This window comes from Gobio gobio (assembly GCF_949357685.1).
Source record: "Gobio gobio genome assembly, chromosome: 3".
NCBI classification, from domain to species: domain Eukaryota; kingdom Metazoa; phylum Chordata; class Actinopteri; order Cypriniformes; family Gobionidae; genus Gobio; species Gobio gobio.
Genome location: NC_137099.1, coordinates 28,315,597 through 28,335,981, shown reverse-complemented (window position 1 = coordinate 28,335,981; position 20,385 = coordinate 28,315,597). Strand labels below are relative to the sequence as shown.

Here is a 20,385-nt window from a genome sequence, read left to right as displayed (position 1 = left end):
GTTTTGAATAAAAGGACACATGGTTTTGAAAACGTGTGTAAGCAGTTGGAAAAAACTATAAAATGTATATTTCTGAATGGAAATAACAAATACTGGTCCTTGAGACACAATGACCACAACATGTAACTCATGCACCAACCCCCTGAACCAATTCTGCTAAACTACAAGCACAATTCATGCTTTACACTCAAATTGCAGTTCTAGAACACACTTTTTTCAAAACACTACACACAATTCTCTGCACTTGGCACAATTTTCACGCAGGAAATTTCTTCTGTTTTGTATGTAGACCACTGTGCAACTTTGTGTAGGTTGGGATGTACACTGTGTACATTGTTTTTGTGGGAAAAATAAAATCTATTTGTTACCGTGTATTTGTGTGTTGTGTATAAAAAACAATATTCTCAATTGTTTTACAACACACTTATGCATGTACTGTCTGTAGTAAAGTGTAACACTAAACCAAAAAAGACCTAAGTCATTATGATGAATGGAGAAGTGTTTTCCATTCATGATAGTGTTTTACATTGAGCACATCAGTGTTCAACTGGTTCTTATAAATGTCTATTCATATGATGGTTTGTGTGTCATTTGAAAACAAAATACCATTTTGAGAAGAAATAACATTATTTTGAATGTAAAGTTTAATTTTGCAGGAGAATTGTGGGGTTTTGCCAATTGTGTGTCTGTTTTTTATTTCTGTGTAGAGTTCTGAGAGTATGAGGCATGCTTTCAGAAAATGTGTGTAAACAATCAAGAAAAACTGTAATAAATTGCATATACTGTACTCCATTCAACTAATTTTGATTCTGTCAAAGCTGTGTGTGCTTGAAAGACAGGCATGAATATCACTCAAATTGTTTGGAAAAGGATACCCAGCTAAGTCACAATTCATTTTAAATGTGAGTGGCAGGTGGAACAGAGGTTGATACAATCCAGTGAAATGTCCACAATAAGTAATAGGGGATCATGCATCTGAGAGCTGTGTGTGTTGCTCCCAGTGCATTAACTAATTTTAACAAATATATTTGATTTAAAAAATGTATTGTTGAATACTGAAATTCACATGAACTAAGATTAATAAATATGTTAGAAGTATTGTTCATTGTTAGTTCAGGTTAACTAAAAATGAAACCTTCTTGTAAAGTGTTACCAATTTGTCTCTCTATCATAAGATACTGATCTGTTTGCCTTAGCAAATTCAGCCTACAAGAACAATTGTGGCAAATGTTTATTTGCAGTAAACGCCTTATTGGAACTCAGAAAGCCTCTTTATCTGTCCTATTTAAGACCCACATTATCTGATTTATTTGTGTTAGGATTAAAAAAGTACAGTCTACAATCAAGGCTGTTTGGACAACATTTAGTAAATAATTAAAGAAATATTTGAGCAACAACACTTAAAATAGCATCTTTAACGTCTTATTCCATTATATATTCTGATGTGTGCATGTACAGATCCATATATAAACAAAACATTATTCAAATAATTTAAAAAAATGATGGCTTTTCCAAATTTGTGAAACTAAGCATTGTATCATGGGCTCCTACATACAAACTGGGTGGTTTTAAGTGAAACACATAGTAAGCCATTCAAATATCATGGTACTTACATGCATTTTGGCAGTTCACAGCAAATGAATTACTGAACCTAAACTAAACTTTCTTTAGATATTGTGTGAACCCCAGCCAGTTCCCACAATGGTGCCTCATCAGTGCATGCTGGGATTTAATAAACTCTTTTAACAGCATTTAAACACAAAAAAAAACCTTAAATATAAGATGATAATGTACATGTTAAGAATTAACATTTTCAAATTTACGTCCCTTTGTAAAAAAAATTCCATTATCAAACTTTCTTGCCACATCACTCATCCATTTGCGCAGAAATTTAAATAGAAAATGAATCAGAAAAAAAAAACATTCTCATGTTACAATCATATTCACGGATAATCACACATAACCCAATTTATAAAACAAAACACACATGCTCATTTAAGCCTTTTTAAAACAAATAATAATAATTAAAACAATTTTTTTTAACAAGTATGATCACAATCTAAAAAATGTTTGCATAGTGCTAAAGTGTAAAAAAAAAACTACCATGGAGGTTGTACAGTATTTATGTGCATACAAGGAATGACTTTCATAAGAGATGACGGAATGAGAATGTAGCCCGTGTTTCCTTAAGGCGCGGTCACATTAGCGAAATTTCAGGGGCAAAAAAGCTCCATTGTTCGTTGTCAATAGTGTAGCGATGCATGAAGTGCCGCTCACACACAGTCACTTTAAAAAAAAGCAGCTTTCTGTTGGTCAATGCTACAAATTGCCATGACCAACTTAAACACAAACAAAATTTGTCCTCACATGAAACTCCTGTTAGCGCGAATTCCTATTGAAATGACTGGATTTCGCCCGCGAAATTTTGCTGAGCAACGGTAAATGTGACCACACCTGTACAGCATAATTCATGAGGCAGAAAGAAGAAGACAAGGCTTTTGACAGTTTCTCTCATAGAGTGGCTTGTGAGTTTCTCACATTTTTGATCTCCAATTCCAACTGTTTCATCCGCACATCCTTCTGGTTAAGAAGCTCCCTCAACCTTCGGATCTCTTCCTGCTGCTTATAAAACATTTGTCGTAGCTATATGTAGAAACACATACATAAATACACATTAGAGGAAAGGATAAACACTTTTGAAGTTAAGGTGACTGAAAGGTCACTGCAACGCTATATGTAGCATACCTCATTCTCTGTTTTTGGTGGCGAGCAGTGAGTGGAATCTAGTTGTCCGTTACTGACACATGTTGTGGAGCTGCTGTTTTCATCTGTGGCAGGGTGGGATTCTTTGTGCTCGTTCTCCTCTTTGGCATCCAGACGTTCCTGAATCAGCTGTGACAGCCCTGGCCGACTGCGAGAATGGCGTGTGTCCATCGAGTCTGTTGGGCCTTTCCCCAAGCCTACCTCCACATATGAGTCCAGTTTACTTCCAGGCCTCAGAGACATCATCAAGGGACCTGCAGGGCAAAAGCAAGTTTAATTAAGATGTTTAGATTTATTCTCTAAGAGACCAAAAATAAATTCTGCTGTTTCAAGATTTATATGTAGCAATAATGCAAACACTACTGATCCAAAGTTAGTTTTTTTTACTACTTTTATTCAGCAAGGATGCATTCATTTGATCGAAAGTGCCAGTGCCCAGCAAACATTTGCACAGTCCTGATGTCTAGGCTAAAACAAGGCAAAATTTGACCAGTGAAAATGTAATAGATGTCTAACCATAGCCCAAGAATAGACTAGTCAGCTAGAACATGAACATGTCAAAGAAATGAAACCAAACACCTTGTAATCACTGTTGACTTTGTTTACATTATGGAATATCATACATCTGGATCTAACAAAATAGTAAATTGTGCGCATGATTTAGATTTTTTTCTTGCATGGCATGTGCGGGGCTCTGTACAACATTACTGTTTTACTGTATGCTTTTAATATTTTTGATTAAATAAGGGCAGCCTTGTTGAGCGTAAGAGACACAAAACATAAAAAAAACATTAAGGAATCTTACTGAACCCACAATTTTGAATGGTAGTGTATTTTTTTTGTCTTCTGTCTTATATACTATCCCTTTAATATTCCTTATCCACAGCATAAAAGTTGCCCAACTTGCTAAGTGGCTATTTTAGTCTCCTGAAGGGCAAGAGACTAAAATAGCCACTTAGCAAGTTGGGCCACTTTTATGCTTTTTAATGGTGCTTTTCTGGTTCATTTATGAAGCTCTAAAATCAGCTTGAATGGTATGGAATGGTATAGAAAACAGCAGCTCAGACATACTACAAAATTATTATAATTTTTTGTTTCACGGAAGAAAGAATTTTATACTGGTTTGATGGTAAGTAAATGATGAAAGAAAATTCCTTTAAAGGCCTCTCTGACCTTTGTCTAGACCACCGATCCACTCATCCGCTGTCATGGCGGGCTTGTTCCCAGCTGTCATGGGGTAAATGTCCTCTTGATAGGACTCTGACTGCGGAATAGAACACAAAACATCTCTTGTAGTCACTTGCCAGATTGTTAGGGATCCTATCATCAAGGACAGCATAGAAATGAGAGAACTAGCTCTAGATTTTGTTATATGTATTTGAATGGATGAGTGAGTGAACAGGATTATACCCTTCGAGGAACAATCATGGATAGAGGTTCTATGAGACTTTTGATTGTCACTAGCTTGTAGAATCTGAAGACTTCACAGGAAGACACGTCAAGCCCTCTCTTTGGCATGACACCTGAAAGAGAATGCAAAGACATGTTCTAAGTAGAAAATCATGCTTGTGAAAAAATAAGTACATATACTCGTCTTGAACAAAGTGTGAACTAATTGTAATTTTTTCTGACAATTGTATGTTGTTTGCATCTGACATTTAATTGTTAATTGCAAAATGTATTATAGCTGAAATTTATATTAAATACGATTAGCTGAACTCTAGAGTGCTTTTTTGACCCACATAAGTACTTATAATTGCTTCTTTTGTCTTTTAAACATATTTGAAGTGTACTGCTGAATTGTTGCCGTTTTGGTTCTTTGTGTTCAGAGACTCTTAGTTTGAAGATTATTTTGTTCAGTTTTTTTCCCTGGTTTCCCTTTTCCTGTTTAGTTCCTGGTTTTCATGGTTTCTAAGGCCTGTCCAAATACCCACACTTGCAGTTTTTGCACTTGACCACTTGTCTATACACTGCGGGATTGTGGTGCTTCATTTTCAAATGTTTTACAAACTACATATAATCTCTGCACCAATTACAATATGCAGCACACGTTTGCCCAGCAATCACGAGATGTCAAGAAAGCAGTCCACTGCAAGTTAAATTAATTAGATTACCTATAATTACTACTAAATATACTAAAAAGTGATACTAAAAAACTACTGAACAGATATTTAGAAGTTTATTTTAAAATGCAAAGTATTGATAATCAAAATACTTGCATTTTAACAACACTATGGGCCATATTTTAACAAAGCGCATGGTCTAAAGCGCATGGTGCAGGTGCACTTAGGGAGTGTCCGAATCCACTTTTGCTAGTTTAACGACGGGAAGAATGGTCAGCGCGCCCGGCACATGGTCTAAAAGGGTTGTCCCTATTCTCTTAATGAGCCATGGGTGTGTTTTGGGCATAACGTGCAACAAACCAATCCGAGTCTCATCTCCCATTCCCTTTAAAAGCCAGTTGCACTCGCACCATAGCGGATTCGCTATTTACATGCTTCTCAATCTAGGAAACAGATCTGTTCGTCCAATGACGCCTGCTTGCTCGTCATTACTACAAATAGGTAGGCTGTGTGTGTAATAAGCAGAGTGTATGTGCATGCCTATATTACTAACGCACTCTTTAAATAACAAAAAAAATTTAATATTGCGGCATTGACTTTAGACCAGGTTTTTCAGTTTGTATTTCAGTTGACTCAAAATAGCAACACGCCAACAACGTGCCTGTACACACCTTGTTTTCAGACCAGCACGCCCATGGGCACACAAATGGGCGCAAATGCATTTGCTATTTAAACAACGTGGCGCAGGACGTGAAAATGATAACTGCGTCGGGTTGAAACTAGCAAAAAACATTTGTGTCGTGCCTGGCGCCACATTGAGCTGGGATGGGACCCTATAAGTGTGTCCCTATCAGGTAATCAAAAGTTCTACACACACTTGCAGACTCCACTTGAAAATGTACAGGGAATACATCATGTAAATAGACAAGTGGTCAAGTGCAAAGACTGCAAGTCTGGGTATTTGGACAGGCCCCAAGTTCTCATTTTGTTCTCTTACTGATTGTTCACCACCTGTTTCTTGTTCAGTTCTCAATATCTGAGGTATTTAAAGCCATAAGTATGTTCTGTTCTTTGTCTTGTGCTGTTTATGCTGCCATGCATTTTCTCCGTTTTTTTGTTGTTGTTGTTTCCAGAGTGGATTATCTCTTTTGTTTTATCTATATATTACAAACACTGCAATTAGTTGACATTTCAGACAGTTCATTTCAATGAATCGATTAATAACAAACAAACTATTCATCGGTTCCTTACGTCTTCACGCAATGACGTCACTACGCATTTCTTTTCTAAAAAATCATGTCATATCAATGAAACATTCAAATAAAGTCAAATTTGCAAAATCCCAAAATTGCTGGTTATTGCCTTTTATTCACTTAAGTTAATGGTTCATTTTGAGTAGCCTACACATCTTGGATACGTTTCCAAAAAGTTTCGCACCTACAGCACACATTACAGACAAAATAAAATATTTTTTTAATCTTTGCTTTAAAAATGTGCTGATGCCTTCTCACTTTAATTTTATTTATTTTTTTCTAGAAAACATTCATACAGGTGTTGACATACTTTTTTAGGGGTCTCTGTAAACATTTTAAATGATGAACTCTGTTTAGTTAATTCAGGCATGTTATGTAGCCATGTGATACAGATGAAGCTGAACATTCTTTAACCAATCTACATATTTATGTACAAGTGCTATGTTCAGTGCTTCTCTGACACCTAAAGCATTTGAAGTCTACTTACCAAACCTGATTAGTGACACAAATGGCAAAAAACTATGGGGCGCCGTTTGTAAAGCGACTCACGCTGAAAATAACAGCAACATTTTGACACATTTAGCTTCAAACAATGTTTAAAAAACTGGTATGAATTTTTGGCGGTCACTTTTTTAGCACATTTACAACAATATTTATCAACTTAGAGATATTTTAAATAGTTAAATCTAAATGTTAAATCTAAATCGAAATGCTAAATCTAAATCTAAATGTTAAATCTAAATCTAAATCTAAATGTTGAATCTAAATCTAAATGCTAAATCTAAATGTTAAATCTAAACGTTAAATCTAAATGTTACATCTAAATCTAAATGTAAAATCTAAATGTTAAATCTAAATGTTAAATCTAAATACAAAATCTAAATCTAAATCTAAATGTTAAATCTAAATGTTAAATCTAAATCTAAATGTTGAATCTAAATGTTTCGGGTGAAACTAAATATTTAACTAATATGCAAATTCAGAATGCAGATAACCGGTTTTAACATTTAGATTTAACATTTAGATTTTACATTTAGATTTAGATGTAACATTTAGATTTAACGTTTAGATTTAACATTTAGATTTTACATTTAGATTTAGATGTAACATTTAGATTTAACGTTTAGATTTAACATTTAGATTTAGCATTTAGATTTAGATTTAACATTTAGATTTAACGTTTAGATTTAACATTTAGATTTAGCATTTAGATTTAACATTTAGATTTAGATTTAACATTTAGATTTAGATTTAACATTTAGATTTAGCATTTAGATTTAGATTTAGCATTTAGATTTAACATTTAGATTTAGATTTAACATATAGATATAACATTTAGATGTAGATTTAGATTTAACATTTAGATTTAGATTTAACATTTAGATTTAACAATTAACATTTAGATTTAACATTTAACATTTAGATTTAACTATTTAAAATATCTCTAAGTTGACAAATATTGTTGTAAATGTGCTAAAAAAGTGACCGCCAAAAATTCATACCAGTTTTTTAAACATTGTTTGAAGCTAAATGTGTCAAAATGTTGCTGTTATTTTCAGCGTGAGTCGCTTTACAAACGGCGCCCCATAAAAAACTAGCAAGGATGACCCAGCTTTTAAACCATCTATACTATTCAAATTATGTTATTGCTGTTTTGACTACTTGTGCAAGAGATGAAGTTGGAATTGGGAAATAGATTTATAATGAATTGTTGTCATGAGTAAGTAGGCTTTACATATAGTACTCACCCATTCCCTTCTGTGGTAGAACAGACCGGTATTCAGTCAAATAGTGCACATATGGTTTCTCTGGGCTGATTTCATAGTATCTGATATTTCCATCACCCTAAAGATTGAAGGAGTGTTGTGTTATCCATTAATAACCTGTACAGCATTAAAACACTAGTTGCCAATCTGGTAGTCCAGGTTTTATGTACTCACTTTTCCAGCTATGTAAAGCATGTGTGTGTCAGGGTCATAAAAAGGGAAGAGAACACCGGAGGAGCCATCCAAGTCCTCTGAATAAGACGGCTCAGAGAGGTCTTCCTGCAAAACACACGCATGTACATGTGCATGGGATTTGAAACCAAAGCCCTGAATCAATAATACCTATATAACATTATTACAAATACAAAAATTAGATCTGGATCTGTATTCGATCTATATTTAACTCATCCCTTAAAGAAGGTAGATGGAAAAGCATGATAATGGTCATTAAAAATAACTGCTATGTCATGATTGTGACAGTAGGGGGACTAAAGTGAATAAAGCGAGTCATGGACCTGTTAAGGATGGACCTGTTAAACTACAAAACTTGATTTCGCCATTTTTGTTGATCCTGGAACAACATTCCATTCAACCAATCAGATTCAAGGAACAAGTTTACAGTTTATGTCAAGTTTAGGCTTACAATCATGGTTTGGAGCTTCTACATCAGTGTTATTTACCTATCATTTCCCTCTGATTTTAGGGATAACTTATGGGTAGGGTTAGGTTTAGGGGTAGGGATATGTTTAGGAATACATTTTCAGACAGGAATGTTGTTCCAGGATCAACAAAATATGTTGACCCAGGAACACAACTAACGACTAACGTGCTGTCAAACTGGGGCTAGTATATAGAGGATAGGTTCATTCCAACCAGAATGTAAAGGTAGGTCATTAGTGAATTCCTCTGTTTTTGGAATGAAAAGTATCTGAAATACATCAGTGCCACTATCACCATAAAAATTGCTTGATTTAGCTCACACCTTTTGAACTAAATGGCCTATAAACAAATTTAAATGTATATACTACTGTTCATTTTGGAACACAAAAAATTTAATATGATAAATAATAATAATACCTTTATTCTGCAAGGATGCATTAAATTGAAAACTATGTGTAATGGATTCCACAAAATATTAAGCAGCACAACGGTTCTCAACATTAATAATAATGAGAGATGTTTCTTGAGCACCAAATCAGCATATTAAAATGATTTCTAAAGAATCATGTGATATTGAAGTCAAGTCACCTTCATTTATATAGTGCTTTTTACAATACAGCTTTACAGTGATAATAGGACATTAATGGAAGAGAGTTTTGGCTGTAAGTCAGCTCTAGAAAAAAAAAAGTTATTGTCCAGCCAAAGTAAGTTTTAGTTATTAGTTATTTACTTTGGGTCCGCTTACACTACACCATTTTCAACTAAAATAGAAAACATTTAATGCGTTATATGGACGTTAATTTGCATGGCAACAGTGTTTGGTGGCTTGAGAATGCAAACATTGAAATAGAAATTGAAATAGATTTAAATTTGACATTTGAAGCCTGGAGTAATGATGCTGAATATTCAGCTTTGCCATCACATTTTAAAATATATTAAAATTGAAAAAAGCTATTTATGCTATTTAATAATATTATATTTTAATATGTATTTTTGATTAAATTAGTGTGGTGACAACATTTTAAGCTACTTTTGTATTTAATTTTATAGGTAACATTGTAGCCATAATTGCTTAGATCGAGAATTTCTTTCAATTAACAAATTAACAAACAGAAATGCTGTGTTTATTTATATAAAAATTTGAAAAAATGAAGGAGTCTATTTTTAGCAGGCTTTACCTGATCCCAAAGTGCAATCTGACGATGGTTCCAGCGTGAATTGCCCGTAGAGAGAAGCATTTTCAGGTTTCCAAGAAATAGCACTTTACTGGCTCTGTGTGACTTGCAGTTAGTCTCCTAAAATCACACATTGCACTTGAGTGAGATTACAAAATAACATTCCCTTTCTTTTCTTTAAAAAAAAAAAATATACTGAAAACAACAACAACAACCATAACAAAACTTTAATTTATTAACATAAATTTTAATAATCAAAATATGAATCAACCATGTCCTGTAAAATGAAATAAATTGTGAATGGAAGTATTGTGTTCATCCAAGTCTCTTGTAGAGAGTGTGAATGTAGACTCTGTGCTGATGCTGACCCATGGGTAACAGATCAACCAGGCTGCAATGTTTTTTTTTAAAAGGTGTTAGTTTTGGATGTGTGGTGTCAGAGGGGAAGTGCATTTCTGTACAAGTGCATATACTGTATGCTGTCTGTCCCAGCTCATAATTCAAATTAAGTGAAGGAATTAGTGTGGGACTGGGTAAAGTTGTATGGAAATAAATGAAGTCAAAACTCATGATTTGTTCCAGCTAATAATATGAGCTTCAAAAACAGCATGTGAATGACAGATAGAGAGTAACATCAGACTCAAGTAAAACCTTGACCTGTAAAAGGGTGCCAGTTCGTGGATCAAACACTCGAATCTTCTTATCCTTGCAAGAGGTGGCGAGTCTGCTGCCATCTGTGTTGAAGGACATGGACAGAACCACATCTGAATGCACACTGATGGACCGCACAGGGTTCTTGATCACCTGTTCAGGAACGTCAAGCTTCCACACCATAACCTACACATGAAAATACAGACACTTAAACTGACATTTAATTAATACATGTACACAACCACTCAAAAGTCAGTAAGATTTTTTTTTACAAAGCAATTCATAATTTTATTCATCAAGGATGCATTCAACTGATCAAAAGTGACAGAAAAGACGTTAACAATGGTACAAAATATTTCTACTTGCGATAAATGCTGTTCTTTTGAACTTTCTATTAATCAAAGAATCATTAAATGCATCATGGTTTCCATAAAAATATTAAGTACTGTTTTAATAACTGTTTTCAAAATTAGCCCAGTCTCCATTACAGATTTGCGCAAAACTTTTGCGATATTTTCATGGCAACGGATGTTAGTAGGTTTACATATATCACAATCACTGCACTAGTCATTATTTTTAGGAGACGTAGGTGTTTTATCCAATCATCAATGGCAAGGAAAGCCCCTTCAACTTGGAATCGGCCATGTATGAGGTGTTTCTGGGTGTTTCTCCCTCCTTTCTGCTTCGGGGTCTTGATAAATGATGGCATTTCTTTGTTGTTTAGAATGTTTAGTCCAAACATACCAAGCCATCTTTAAAGAATGATCGACTTTTATGTACACCAGGTGACCAGTAAATGCGAAAAATCCCTTTCTATTGTAGTTTTGCGAAATATTCCTTTTTTGAATTATTTAAAAACCACCTCATGCAAGAGTAAAAACGTTTTTTGCAATATATATATAGTTTTTGCGAAATTGACTTATTTTCATTGGGCGTGTTTTCAATTCGCAATTTAAATTTGCGTAATTTGAACGGTAACGGAAACACAGCTATTGAGAATTGTTGTTTTGAACACCAAAACACCATATAAGAATGATTTCTGAAAGATTATTTATTTTAAATTGTAATAATATATCACAATATTACTGGTTTTACTGTATTTTCGATCAAATAAATGCAGCCTTAGTGAGCATAAGAAACTTCTTTCAAAAACATTACAAATTCTACCGACCCCAAACGTTTGAATACCATAACTGTAACATCATGTGACATTATTAAAAAGTGTGGTAACACTTTACAATAAGGTTGTATTAGTTAACATTAGTTAATGCATTAGTTAACATGAACTAACCATGAACAACACCTCTGTTCAGCATTAGCTAATCTTTGTTGACGTTAGTTAATAAAAATACAGCTGTTCATGGTTTGTTCATGTTAGTTCACAGTGCATTTACTAATGTTAACAAGATTTTAATAATGCATTAGTAAATGTTGAAATTAACATTAACAAAGATAAATAAATGCTTTATAAGTGCAGTTCATTATTATGTTTACTAATGTAGTTAACTAATGAACCTCCTTCAAACACAATTGTTTTTTTGATCTCATCCATTAAAATCTGATTAAGAGTGGGGGAGAACATTTCAGTCAGTGGGAACCAATTTTTAACACACTACACACTGTCTACAGTTAAGAATCTAACAGTTACTTTAAGGAAATGTTCCAAGGAATGTAAGGTACTGTGTGTGAGCCTATGTATGCATTGTGAAGATTGTTGCTCTACACCCACCTTCACTGCCTCGGGACAGCACAAAAACAACCCAAACAGAAAAAATGGTGGAGGGTGGGTGGAGGCAAAGAGAATTGGGCTTAAAACCACTTTTGTTCATGGGGGGTTAGGGGGGAAGTCGCAAATGTAAATGTACTTAGACAGGAAATCACAATCAGAAACAATGTATCAAACTGCCTATGAGCATCCAAGAAATGTAATAAGGAATAAAAAGCATCCAGACACAAAGGCAGCTTTATGTTTTTAGATGGTCAACAGTTTCTTGATTAAAAAAGGGAATCAATTAACATTTTCAATATTCCTCTACACCAGGGGTTGGCAACCTTTTTGATTATTCAGATTATTATAGAATTATACTATTACTACAGGGCTTTAAAATGGGCAACACTATCACATACTGTACATGGCAAGATGCTAAACTATCAGTAATCCCAAAACAAAGTAGAGACAAACTTGAATGCATCTCATTAAGAGTAATATCAGTGCTTTAATATAAACTTTATGCATCTATTTATATTAAGAATAATAGAAGGCTGTGTTGCTATTGCTATTTCATAATAAATTATATATTATGAGGCATGTTCATATGCTGATACAGTTATGTTGAATTTAGATGCTGAATTTAGGCTTTTTATGCAGAAAAGTTCTTAGAAAGTTTGGATTTGACTAAAACCATTTAACTGTAATTACATGTTTATAAAATAAGCCACAAGCAAAACTTGTCAAATGGGAGATTTAATCAGATCACAGAAATGCTTTTGCCATGCTGATATTCATAAAAAAAATTCAAATAAGAGTCACTGAGCTATACTATATATCATCGTTTTTGGAACGCTGCTTGTCCAACTAATTGCTGTATAATTATTTATTTAGGAGATCCCTCAGCCTCTCTTCCAATATTAACTAGGTCAGACTTTCAGGTTATAAATTATATATATACCCAACCTCAGCTGCTGGTTTACAATTATAAAACTTTGTTCAATTTATACAATACATCAAATAGAATATAGAGACTATAAGACTTTGATATTCCAAATAATGCGACTTTTACCAAAAAAATTGTGTTTTCTCCCTATTTCTGTTTGGTTTCTGTTTTATTCATGCTGTTTTGGAGTGATGCACTTATGGAAAGATATTTTACCTTTTTCTTTTCCTTCCTTTAAAACATAAATAAGTACATTATTTTATCCATAAAAATAATAAAAATATTTTATTTATTTAATTCACTCACTCAAAGAACACAATTATTTTGGCCTTGGCGGGGAAGAATTTAAGTTTAAAGATTGGGTAATTGCTTGCAAGCAACAAATAATATAGTAACACATGATATAACGTGCGGTGATGTGTGCTAAGAGCTTCCTATGACTGTGAATAGTCCTCCTGGGGGCAAGTTCACTGAAATCTTGTCTCTCTTCATTCCATGACAAAATGTATGTAACGTTTAATTACTTGGTAGTCATATCCAGTACTGAAAATGATGTTGTTGGCAGTGGGATGCCACTCAATGAGGCCGACACGTCGTGAATGACCCTGCAGCTCCTTCCAAGGCACTGTGATGTTCTTCAGAACATCATGTTCAGGGATATTCCAAATCTTTACCTGAACAACAAACATGTGCACACATGATAAGCTGTTAAAATGTGAACATGAGATCTGTTTCCTCAAGTAAAGCATCTGAATCTGAGGTGAGTGTAGTGTATGCACACTGTGTTCACACTTACTGTGGCATCCTCTGAACATGATGCTATGCAGAAGTCATTGAAGGGATTCCATTTGATGTCAAGTACATTGCCTCTGTGGCCAGAAACCTTTGGATGATGAGGGTCAACCTTGCCAGTCTGAGAAGACACAAAAATATACCGTTATTTATGTATATACACATATAGAGGACAGCCATGGGGTCAAGGTTTTTGGCATGTTTAGCATGGACCGGTTATGTACACTACAGTTCAAAAGTTTGGGCTAAGAAATTTATACTTTTATTATAAATACTTTTATTCATTAAATTGAAACCTTCAGTTTTGGTTTCGTTTCACTGTGTTCTGTTCCTGTTTTGCGTTCCAAGTTAGTTTCCTGGTTGTTAATTAGTCCCTCAAACCTGTCTGTGTTCAGTTTGCTATACCTCTCCATGTATTTATGCTGCCTTCATGTGTTATTGGAATTATCGTAAATACTAGTTTACTAGTTAAAAATAGGACATGAACCCCCTCTCAAGTTAAGGGGGAAATTTTTACCCAGAACTTCATTTAGACCTCGGTTCCTGCGGTCAAAACACACCAAGTACCACCTCAAAGCCCCTAGTTCCTGGGGAAATGCAGCTTTAGTATGATTTATAAACTATAAACAAAAAATGTCCCCACACTGAAAAGGATTTCGGATATTACCATCTTTGTGGGGACATTTTGTCTTCATAACGTAGGGTTTACCTGGACCACACACACACATGTTGGGGTTTTCATGTTTAACCCTAACCCTAATCACAACCCTCACGGAAAACTTGCACATGAAGACAGCATGTGAAGGCAGCATAAAACCAAGTGTTTCCTTAGTTCCCATGTCCGGTATTGTCTAAGTCAAACGTGGTTGTATTCGTTGATCTCCTGCCATCTCCTGAGTTTTAGTTTGTGGATTAAATAAAGACTGTTTTTGTTCTCTATCTCTTTCGTTGAACGCTTCATTACAGCCGCTACGTGACACTAAGCAGTAAAACTTTTTCAACATTGACAATAATAAGAAATGTTTCTTGAGCACCAACTACTCGACATATTAAGAATGATTTCTGAAGGATCATGTAACACTGAAGACTGAAGTAATGACCATCACAGGAATAAATTACACTTTCAAATATATTAAAACAGAAAACAGTTATTTGTAATAATATTTCACAATATTACAATTTTTTTACTGTATTTTTGAACAAATAAATGCAGCCTTAGTGAGCGTCTTCTTTCAAAAACATAACAATTCATACTGACCTCAAACTTATTAGTGTATCCTTAATATAACAAATGTATTTTGTCTTGTTTCGCTTGTTTTAAGCATAAATCCTACTCAATTTTTGTTAAATCAAGTGGAGTACTTATATTAAATTATACATTTAACATTCTTCAAAAAACAAATCTATATATGCAATGTTGCTTTTCAATAAAATTTTAAAGGATATTTAGATATTTTACTGGAAAACAAGATACCACCACTAGAGTAGGATTCGTTTCCAGCGTAATACAAAAAAATCTAAGTTGTTACAAGTTTGACCAAGAATCACAGCACAGAAATGTGTTGCAAAAGATACAAGCCTCAACAAGGAGAAAATCCTTTGGTAGTCAAAAAACAATTACGTAACACAAATGACTCAGTTAACAAGTGACGCAACTCGACTTTATCATTATTTATATCTCAACTGACAACTGTGTGTTGCTTCTGGGCAAATACGTTAAAATGTTGAAATGTTGAAACATGCATTACCTTGAAATGTGTGGTCAGAACATTTTATATGTTGTTTGCTATGAAAGCACATTTTATTGTATACTTAAATCAATAACATTAAATGAATACTACTTTTTAGTCAACCTATGGTGTTTGGGGGGAAGGATAAGAGACATACAATACAGAAAGATGCCTCTAGGCTTTCATATAACCTGTGCCATTCCTGAGACATGAGATAATACCTGACTAAACATGAGACTGTCAACAGACCAATAAAATGACAGAAGTCTAAAGTGAGTCAGAACAGGTAAGCATGTATGAGTGTGTGTGTGTGTGTGTGTGTGTGTGTGTGTGTGTGTGATCCTGGTAAACGTTATGGGGACAAATGTCCCAACAAAGATGGCAATATCAGAAATCCTTGTCCATTTTGGGATATTTTTTGGTCCTAATGTGAAATCACAGCTTATAAATCATTCTAAGTGATGTTTTTTTTATGTAAAAATGCAGAAAGTTTTCTGTGAGAGTTGTGATTAGGGTTAGGGTTAAACATGAAAACCCCAACATGTGTGTGTGTGTGTGTGTGTGTGGTCCAGGTAAGCCCTACGTTATGACGACAAAATGTCCCCACAAAGATGGTAATATCCGAAATCCAATTCCGTGTGGGGACATTTTTTGTACACTTCATTTTTTTGACATTTCTTGACAGTACTTTAGGCCGTGAAGGAAATGCAGACAGCAACAGGTCTGGAGGGAAAAAAGTTCTTGGGAAAAACGTTTTTTGGGACAAATTGGTCCGGGTAATTTCGGTGGAAACAGGGCTTGTGATGCAGAAAAATGCAGAAAGTTTTCTGTGATGGGTAGGTTTAGGGTAAAACAAGGATAGAATATACAGTTTGTACAGTATAAAAATCCTTATGTCTATGAAATACAATATGAAAACATGTGTCACTCACATGATGGACGGACAGAACCAGGAATGCCCCGCCCCCCGCACATTCGGTGATGACTGCGATAAAGCGAGGGTTGACAGCGCAGAGGTGGTTGTCGTGAACACTCCGGGTGATGGGAACACCATCATAGCAATTCTCTTTCGTGGCCGGCTTCCCAAACACGTGGCGATACTTGGAACTACGGTACTGAGGACGCCATGTCATCTAGAGTGAAACAGAAGAATTAGCTAAATCATCATAATTTTAACTTTACAACATTTAGAAAAGGCTCCCATAAAGGCTGAAAGTTCAGAAAGGTACATTTTTCTGTGCAAGTCTAATATTCAATGAAGATTAAATACATAAATGTATAACAGAGCGAACAGTAAGAACAGCTCATGAAATACTGTGATGTGCGTCACTAACAGAACACAAACATAAAAGTTAGCAGGGCTGAAATAAAACTAAACGGTGAAGATAATAAACCCTACAAGATAATAATAATACAAATTTTGGCACCTCTGTATACAGAAGGGGGAAAATGCATTTTTTATTCTGATTTACTGGAGGCTAAAGAGCAGCAGAAAAAAAGTATATGATCCAAGTTGTCCAAAGGATAGTAGAACGTGTGCGTTTCCCCATCATTTCATTATATATATTTTACTTCAATATTCTAATCGGTAAATCAGGAACAGGCTGGTTAGCATCACCTAATTAGACCCTCCTGGTAGATGCTGTAACTACACCATTATGATGGCAAAATTGTGAATTAAACTTTCATAGTGCTACTACTTTAAAACTTTAGTATACACAATAGCATACACTCTTCCATTCACATATGTTTTATACCCTTAAATTTCCATATTGTCTAAAAGGACACACTGGGCAAGATGAGGAATGATTTCCTGATAATCTGGGTAAGATTTATTACAATAAAATACAGGAAATAAAAATGTTTTAACCTCAGCCTATTAAAAATACAGTAAAAACAGTAATGTTGTGAAATATTATTACAATTTAAATAAACTCTTTTCTATTTATTTTTAAATTTTTTATGATTATTTATTTATTTATTGCAAGGTTGAACATGGTTTCTATTTTCAAATGCATTTTATCCCTGTAATGGAGAAATCATTCTATTATGGTTCTCAAAAATCATTTCTTATTATTTTTGTCCTGTTTAATATTTTGGTGGAAACCGTGGTACTTTTCCCCCCCAGGATTCTTTGATGAACAAAAAGTCCAAAAGAACAGCATTTATTTTAAATGAATATATTTTGTTTTACATTTGGTCAATTTAATGTCTTTGCTGAATGCAAGTCTTAAATTCTCTAAAGAAAAAATCTTTCTGACCCAAAACTTTTGAACGGTAGAATCGAATAAATAATTGATAGATTAATCAATTATTATTAGACTTGCACAGAAAGATGCACAGATTTCCACAGAACATTAAAAAAATGTATACACATATCTCTTACCCTTACATGTTTGATTATTTAATTTTCTAGCTAATTTAATAGATAATAGCTTTTAATAGCTTTCTAGCTAAAGATAATACTCTCAGCTACCCATAAAGATTTACATGTGGGACTAGACATCATGCACAATGAAACAATGAAGAAAAACCCCACTAGCCAAGTTCTTCTGACAGAAACCATTTCACAAACAAAATGCCTATCAGAGACATCAGCAACAACCCCGATGACTGATAAATGCATTTTGAAAACAATAAGACAGGTTTTGCTGATGAAGGATAAAGTTCTCTCATATAGAAACTGCTATCTATTCAGAAGAAAATCTGGTGTTTTAACAACTGGATTTATATATCTGAGTTGCACACACACACACACACACACACACACACACACACACACACACACACACACACACACACACACACACACACACACACACACACACACACACACACACACACACACACACACACACACACACACGAGATGAACATATGAAGCTTCTCTTTAAATGCAATACATCCTGGAGTGACAAAAGTGGGCAAGACAGGCCAATGGGGAAAAAAACTTGCATTCTAACACTATATTCTCATTGATTTATTAGAGACAGCCTTAAAAATGAATATACTGAATTGTACTGTCAATATAAACGCAACCATACAAAAACATATTGAAATCAAGTTGAGAACCTAAAACATTGCAACACTGTTAAATATATGAGCAAATCCTTTTGTGGCAGGATTTGTATATGTTTGAGTTGTTCAGCTTTCAAAGGCTGTTGTAATGATTAACGGAGTGATGGATTAGCCATGTGGGTGTGGTGGTATAGGTATAGATATAAAAACCATGGCAATATATTTGAAGCACAATTAATAAAATAACTAAGACATAAAGGCCTGGTTTCACAGAGAGGGCTTAGAATAATCCAGGTTTAGGCTTTAGTTTAATTAGGATATTTAAGTAGATTTTATAAACGTGCCTTAGAAAAAAACATTACTGGTGTGCATCTTGAGAACAAACAATGGCACTGACATATTTTTAGATATGCCAGTGAACGTTGCGTTCAGTTAAAACAGCATGCATTGTAGTTGGGGACTAGCTTAAGCCTTGTCTGTGAAACCGGGGGTAAGGGTAGACGTCATCCAGACAGAATGTGGCATTTCATTTGTCATTCCAGACTAAAAGTTTAAAAGGATTCTTTCTTTTTTCTTTTGTTTGTAGCTTCATGCCAATTGCCACATTTAGTGAGAAAAAGGGTGTCTTTTAGTCAATTACTATATCAGCATAAGCAAAAAAGCCTTGAAATGCAAAATGCATTAGTGAGTAAATCAATATCATAACAACAATTGCATATTATGCATTATAATACCCCCCATCTCTCCAAACCCCACTGGCCTGAAATGTCCTAATATAGTCTGAATGGATCAATGAAGTGAAGGCAATATCTAAATCACATTTTAAGAGTTTAAAAATGCCTTTCGTTTTCAACTACTCACCCTGTCTGTGCTGAGCACACAACGACCTGAGAGAAAAGAGAGATAAGGATGCAGAAATAAAAGTGGAGAAAATATCCCTGTTTGCCACTTCCACCGGAGGAGTTTATAATTCCATTTTGGACCTCTTGTAAAGCATCACAGATAAAGAAAAGACGACAAAGAAGGAAGAAAATCAACATAAACACAGTGAGAAAAACAGATGTCAAACTTCTGCCCAGCAGCCTCAGTAAATGTGGACAGAATGCACGTCCAGGGTTTGTGTGAGCGAAGCAGGTAAGAGATCATGTGCGCACACTCCCTAAATGGGTGGCGCCTCGCAGCAAAAAGCACAGGGGATGGGGAGGTGTGAAGGAAAGACAGGGCAAATTCCCCACACTGATTCCTGTACATTAATCACTAGGGCAATAAAGCAATATTAATTATGTCTCAGTTCTTTTATATTTAATATATATAGACAATTATGTATTTTCTTTTAATTAGTGTGTTTTTCTGATTTATTTTACATGCACCAATATAACAAAATTGACTAATAAACAGCTAAATGTAAACATTTACTGAACATAAAAAATGGACACCTGAGTGGTGACACACAATAGTGACATGGTGTTGCTTTAGTTAAAATCAGAGAAGCTATTTAAACGTTTTTCTTAACATTCTCTCATACAAGTCAGTTGTGAGACAGCTAGAGAAGGATTAAAATATTCACATTTTTGCTTAATTTGGTGAGATTTTCATCAATTATTTATTCCATGGAGATGTAGTGTGATGGCTTCTTTCTACATTTACCTTTCTATTTTTGCACAAGGACCTATAATTAGTTTCTCTATTCTTTGCATGCTTTTTTATTTATTTATTTACAGCAAAATATAGGCTATTGTGAGTATTTGACATATCACCCTCTTTGTGGTATTTGAGTCTGAATCTGTTTGCTGTGTGACACATTTCAAATGAGCAGAAGCAAAAGCAAAAGCAAAAGCTGTTTTTCTGTGTGATTCAACA

The 20,385-nt window shown here is 34.4% G+C and overlaps 1 protein-coding gene across 2 annotated transcripts in view; it reads right to left on the bottom strand.

Annotated features, from left to right (window-relative positions):
* Positions 1-1,220: 1,220 nt before the first annotated feature.
* coro2aa (coronin 2Aa) overlaps positions 1,221-20,385 on the bottom strand; it is a 35,513-nt gene continuing 16,348 nt past the window's right edge. Inside the window, exons 1-12 of one of the 2 annotated variants that reach the window (XM_079812144.1) lie at positions 19,387-19,663; positions 16,440-16,640; positions 13,782-13,898; positions 13,510-13,659; positions 10,338-10,517; positions 9,684-9,800; positions 8,020-8,124; positions 7,828-7,924; positions 4,174-4,286; positions 3,937-4,027; positions 2,746-3,017; positions 1,221-2,643 (exon numbers count right to left, since the gene is read on the bottom strand). In XM_079812144.1, coding sequence (XP_079668270.1) covers positions 2,512-2,643; positions 2,746-3,017; positions 3,937-4,027; positions 4,174-4,286; positions 7,828-7,924; positions 8,020-8,124; positions 9,684-9,800; positions 10,338-10,517; positions 13,510-13,659; positions 13,782-13,898; positions 16,440-16,640 — 1,575 coding nt within the window. In that variant the 5' untranslated portion in view covers positions 19,387-19,663 and the 3' untranslated portion in view covers positions 1,221-2,511. Of the gene's footprint in view, positions 2,644-2,745; positions 3,018-3,936; positions 4,028-4,173; positions 4,287-7,827; positions 7,925-8,019; positions 8,125-9,683; positions 9,801-10,337; positions 10,518-13,509; positions 13,660-13,781; positions 13,899-16,439; positions 16,641-19,386; positions 19,664-20,385 lie in introns of those variants that run through there. The other variant, XM_079812143.1, reaches the window with a different exon arrangement.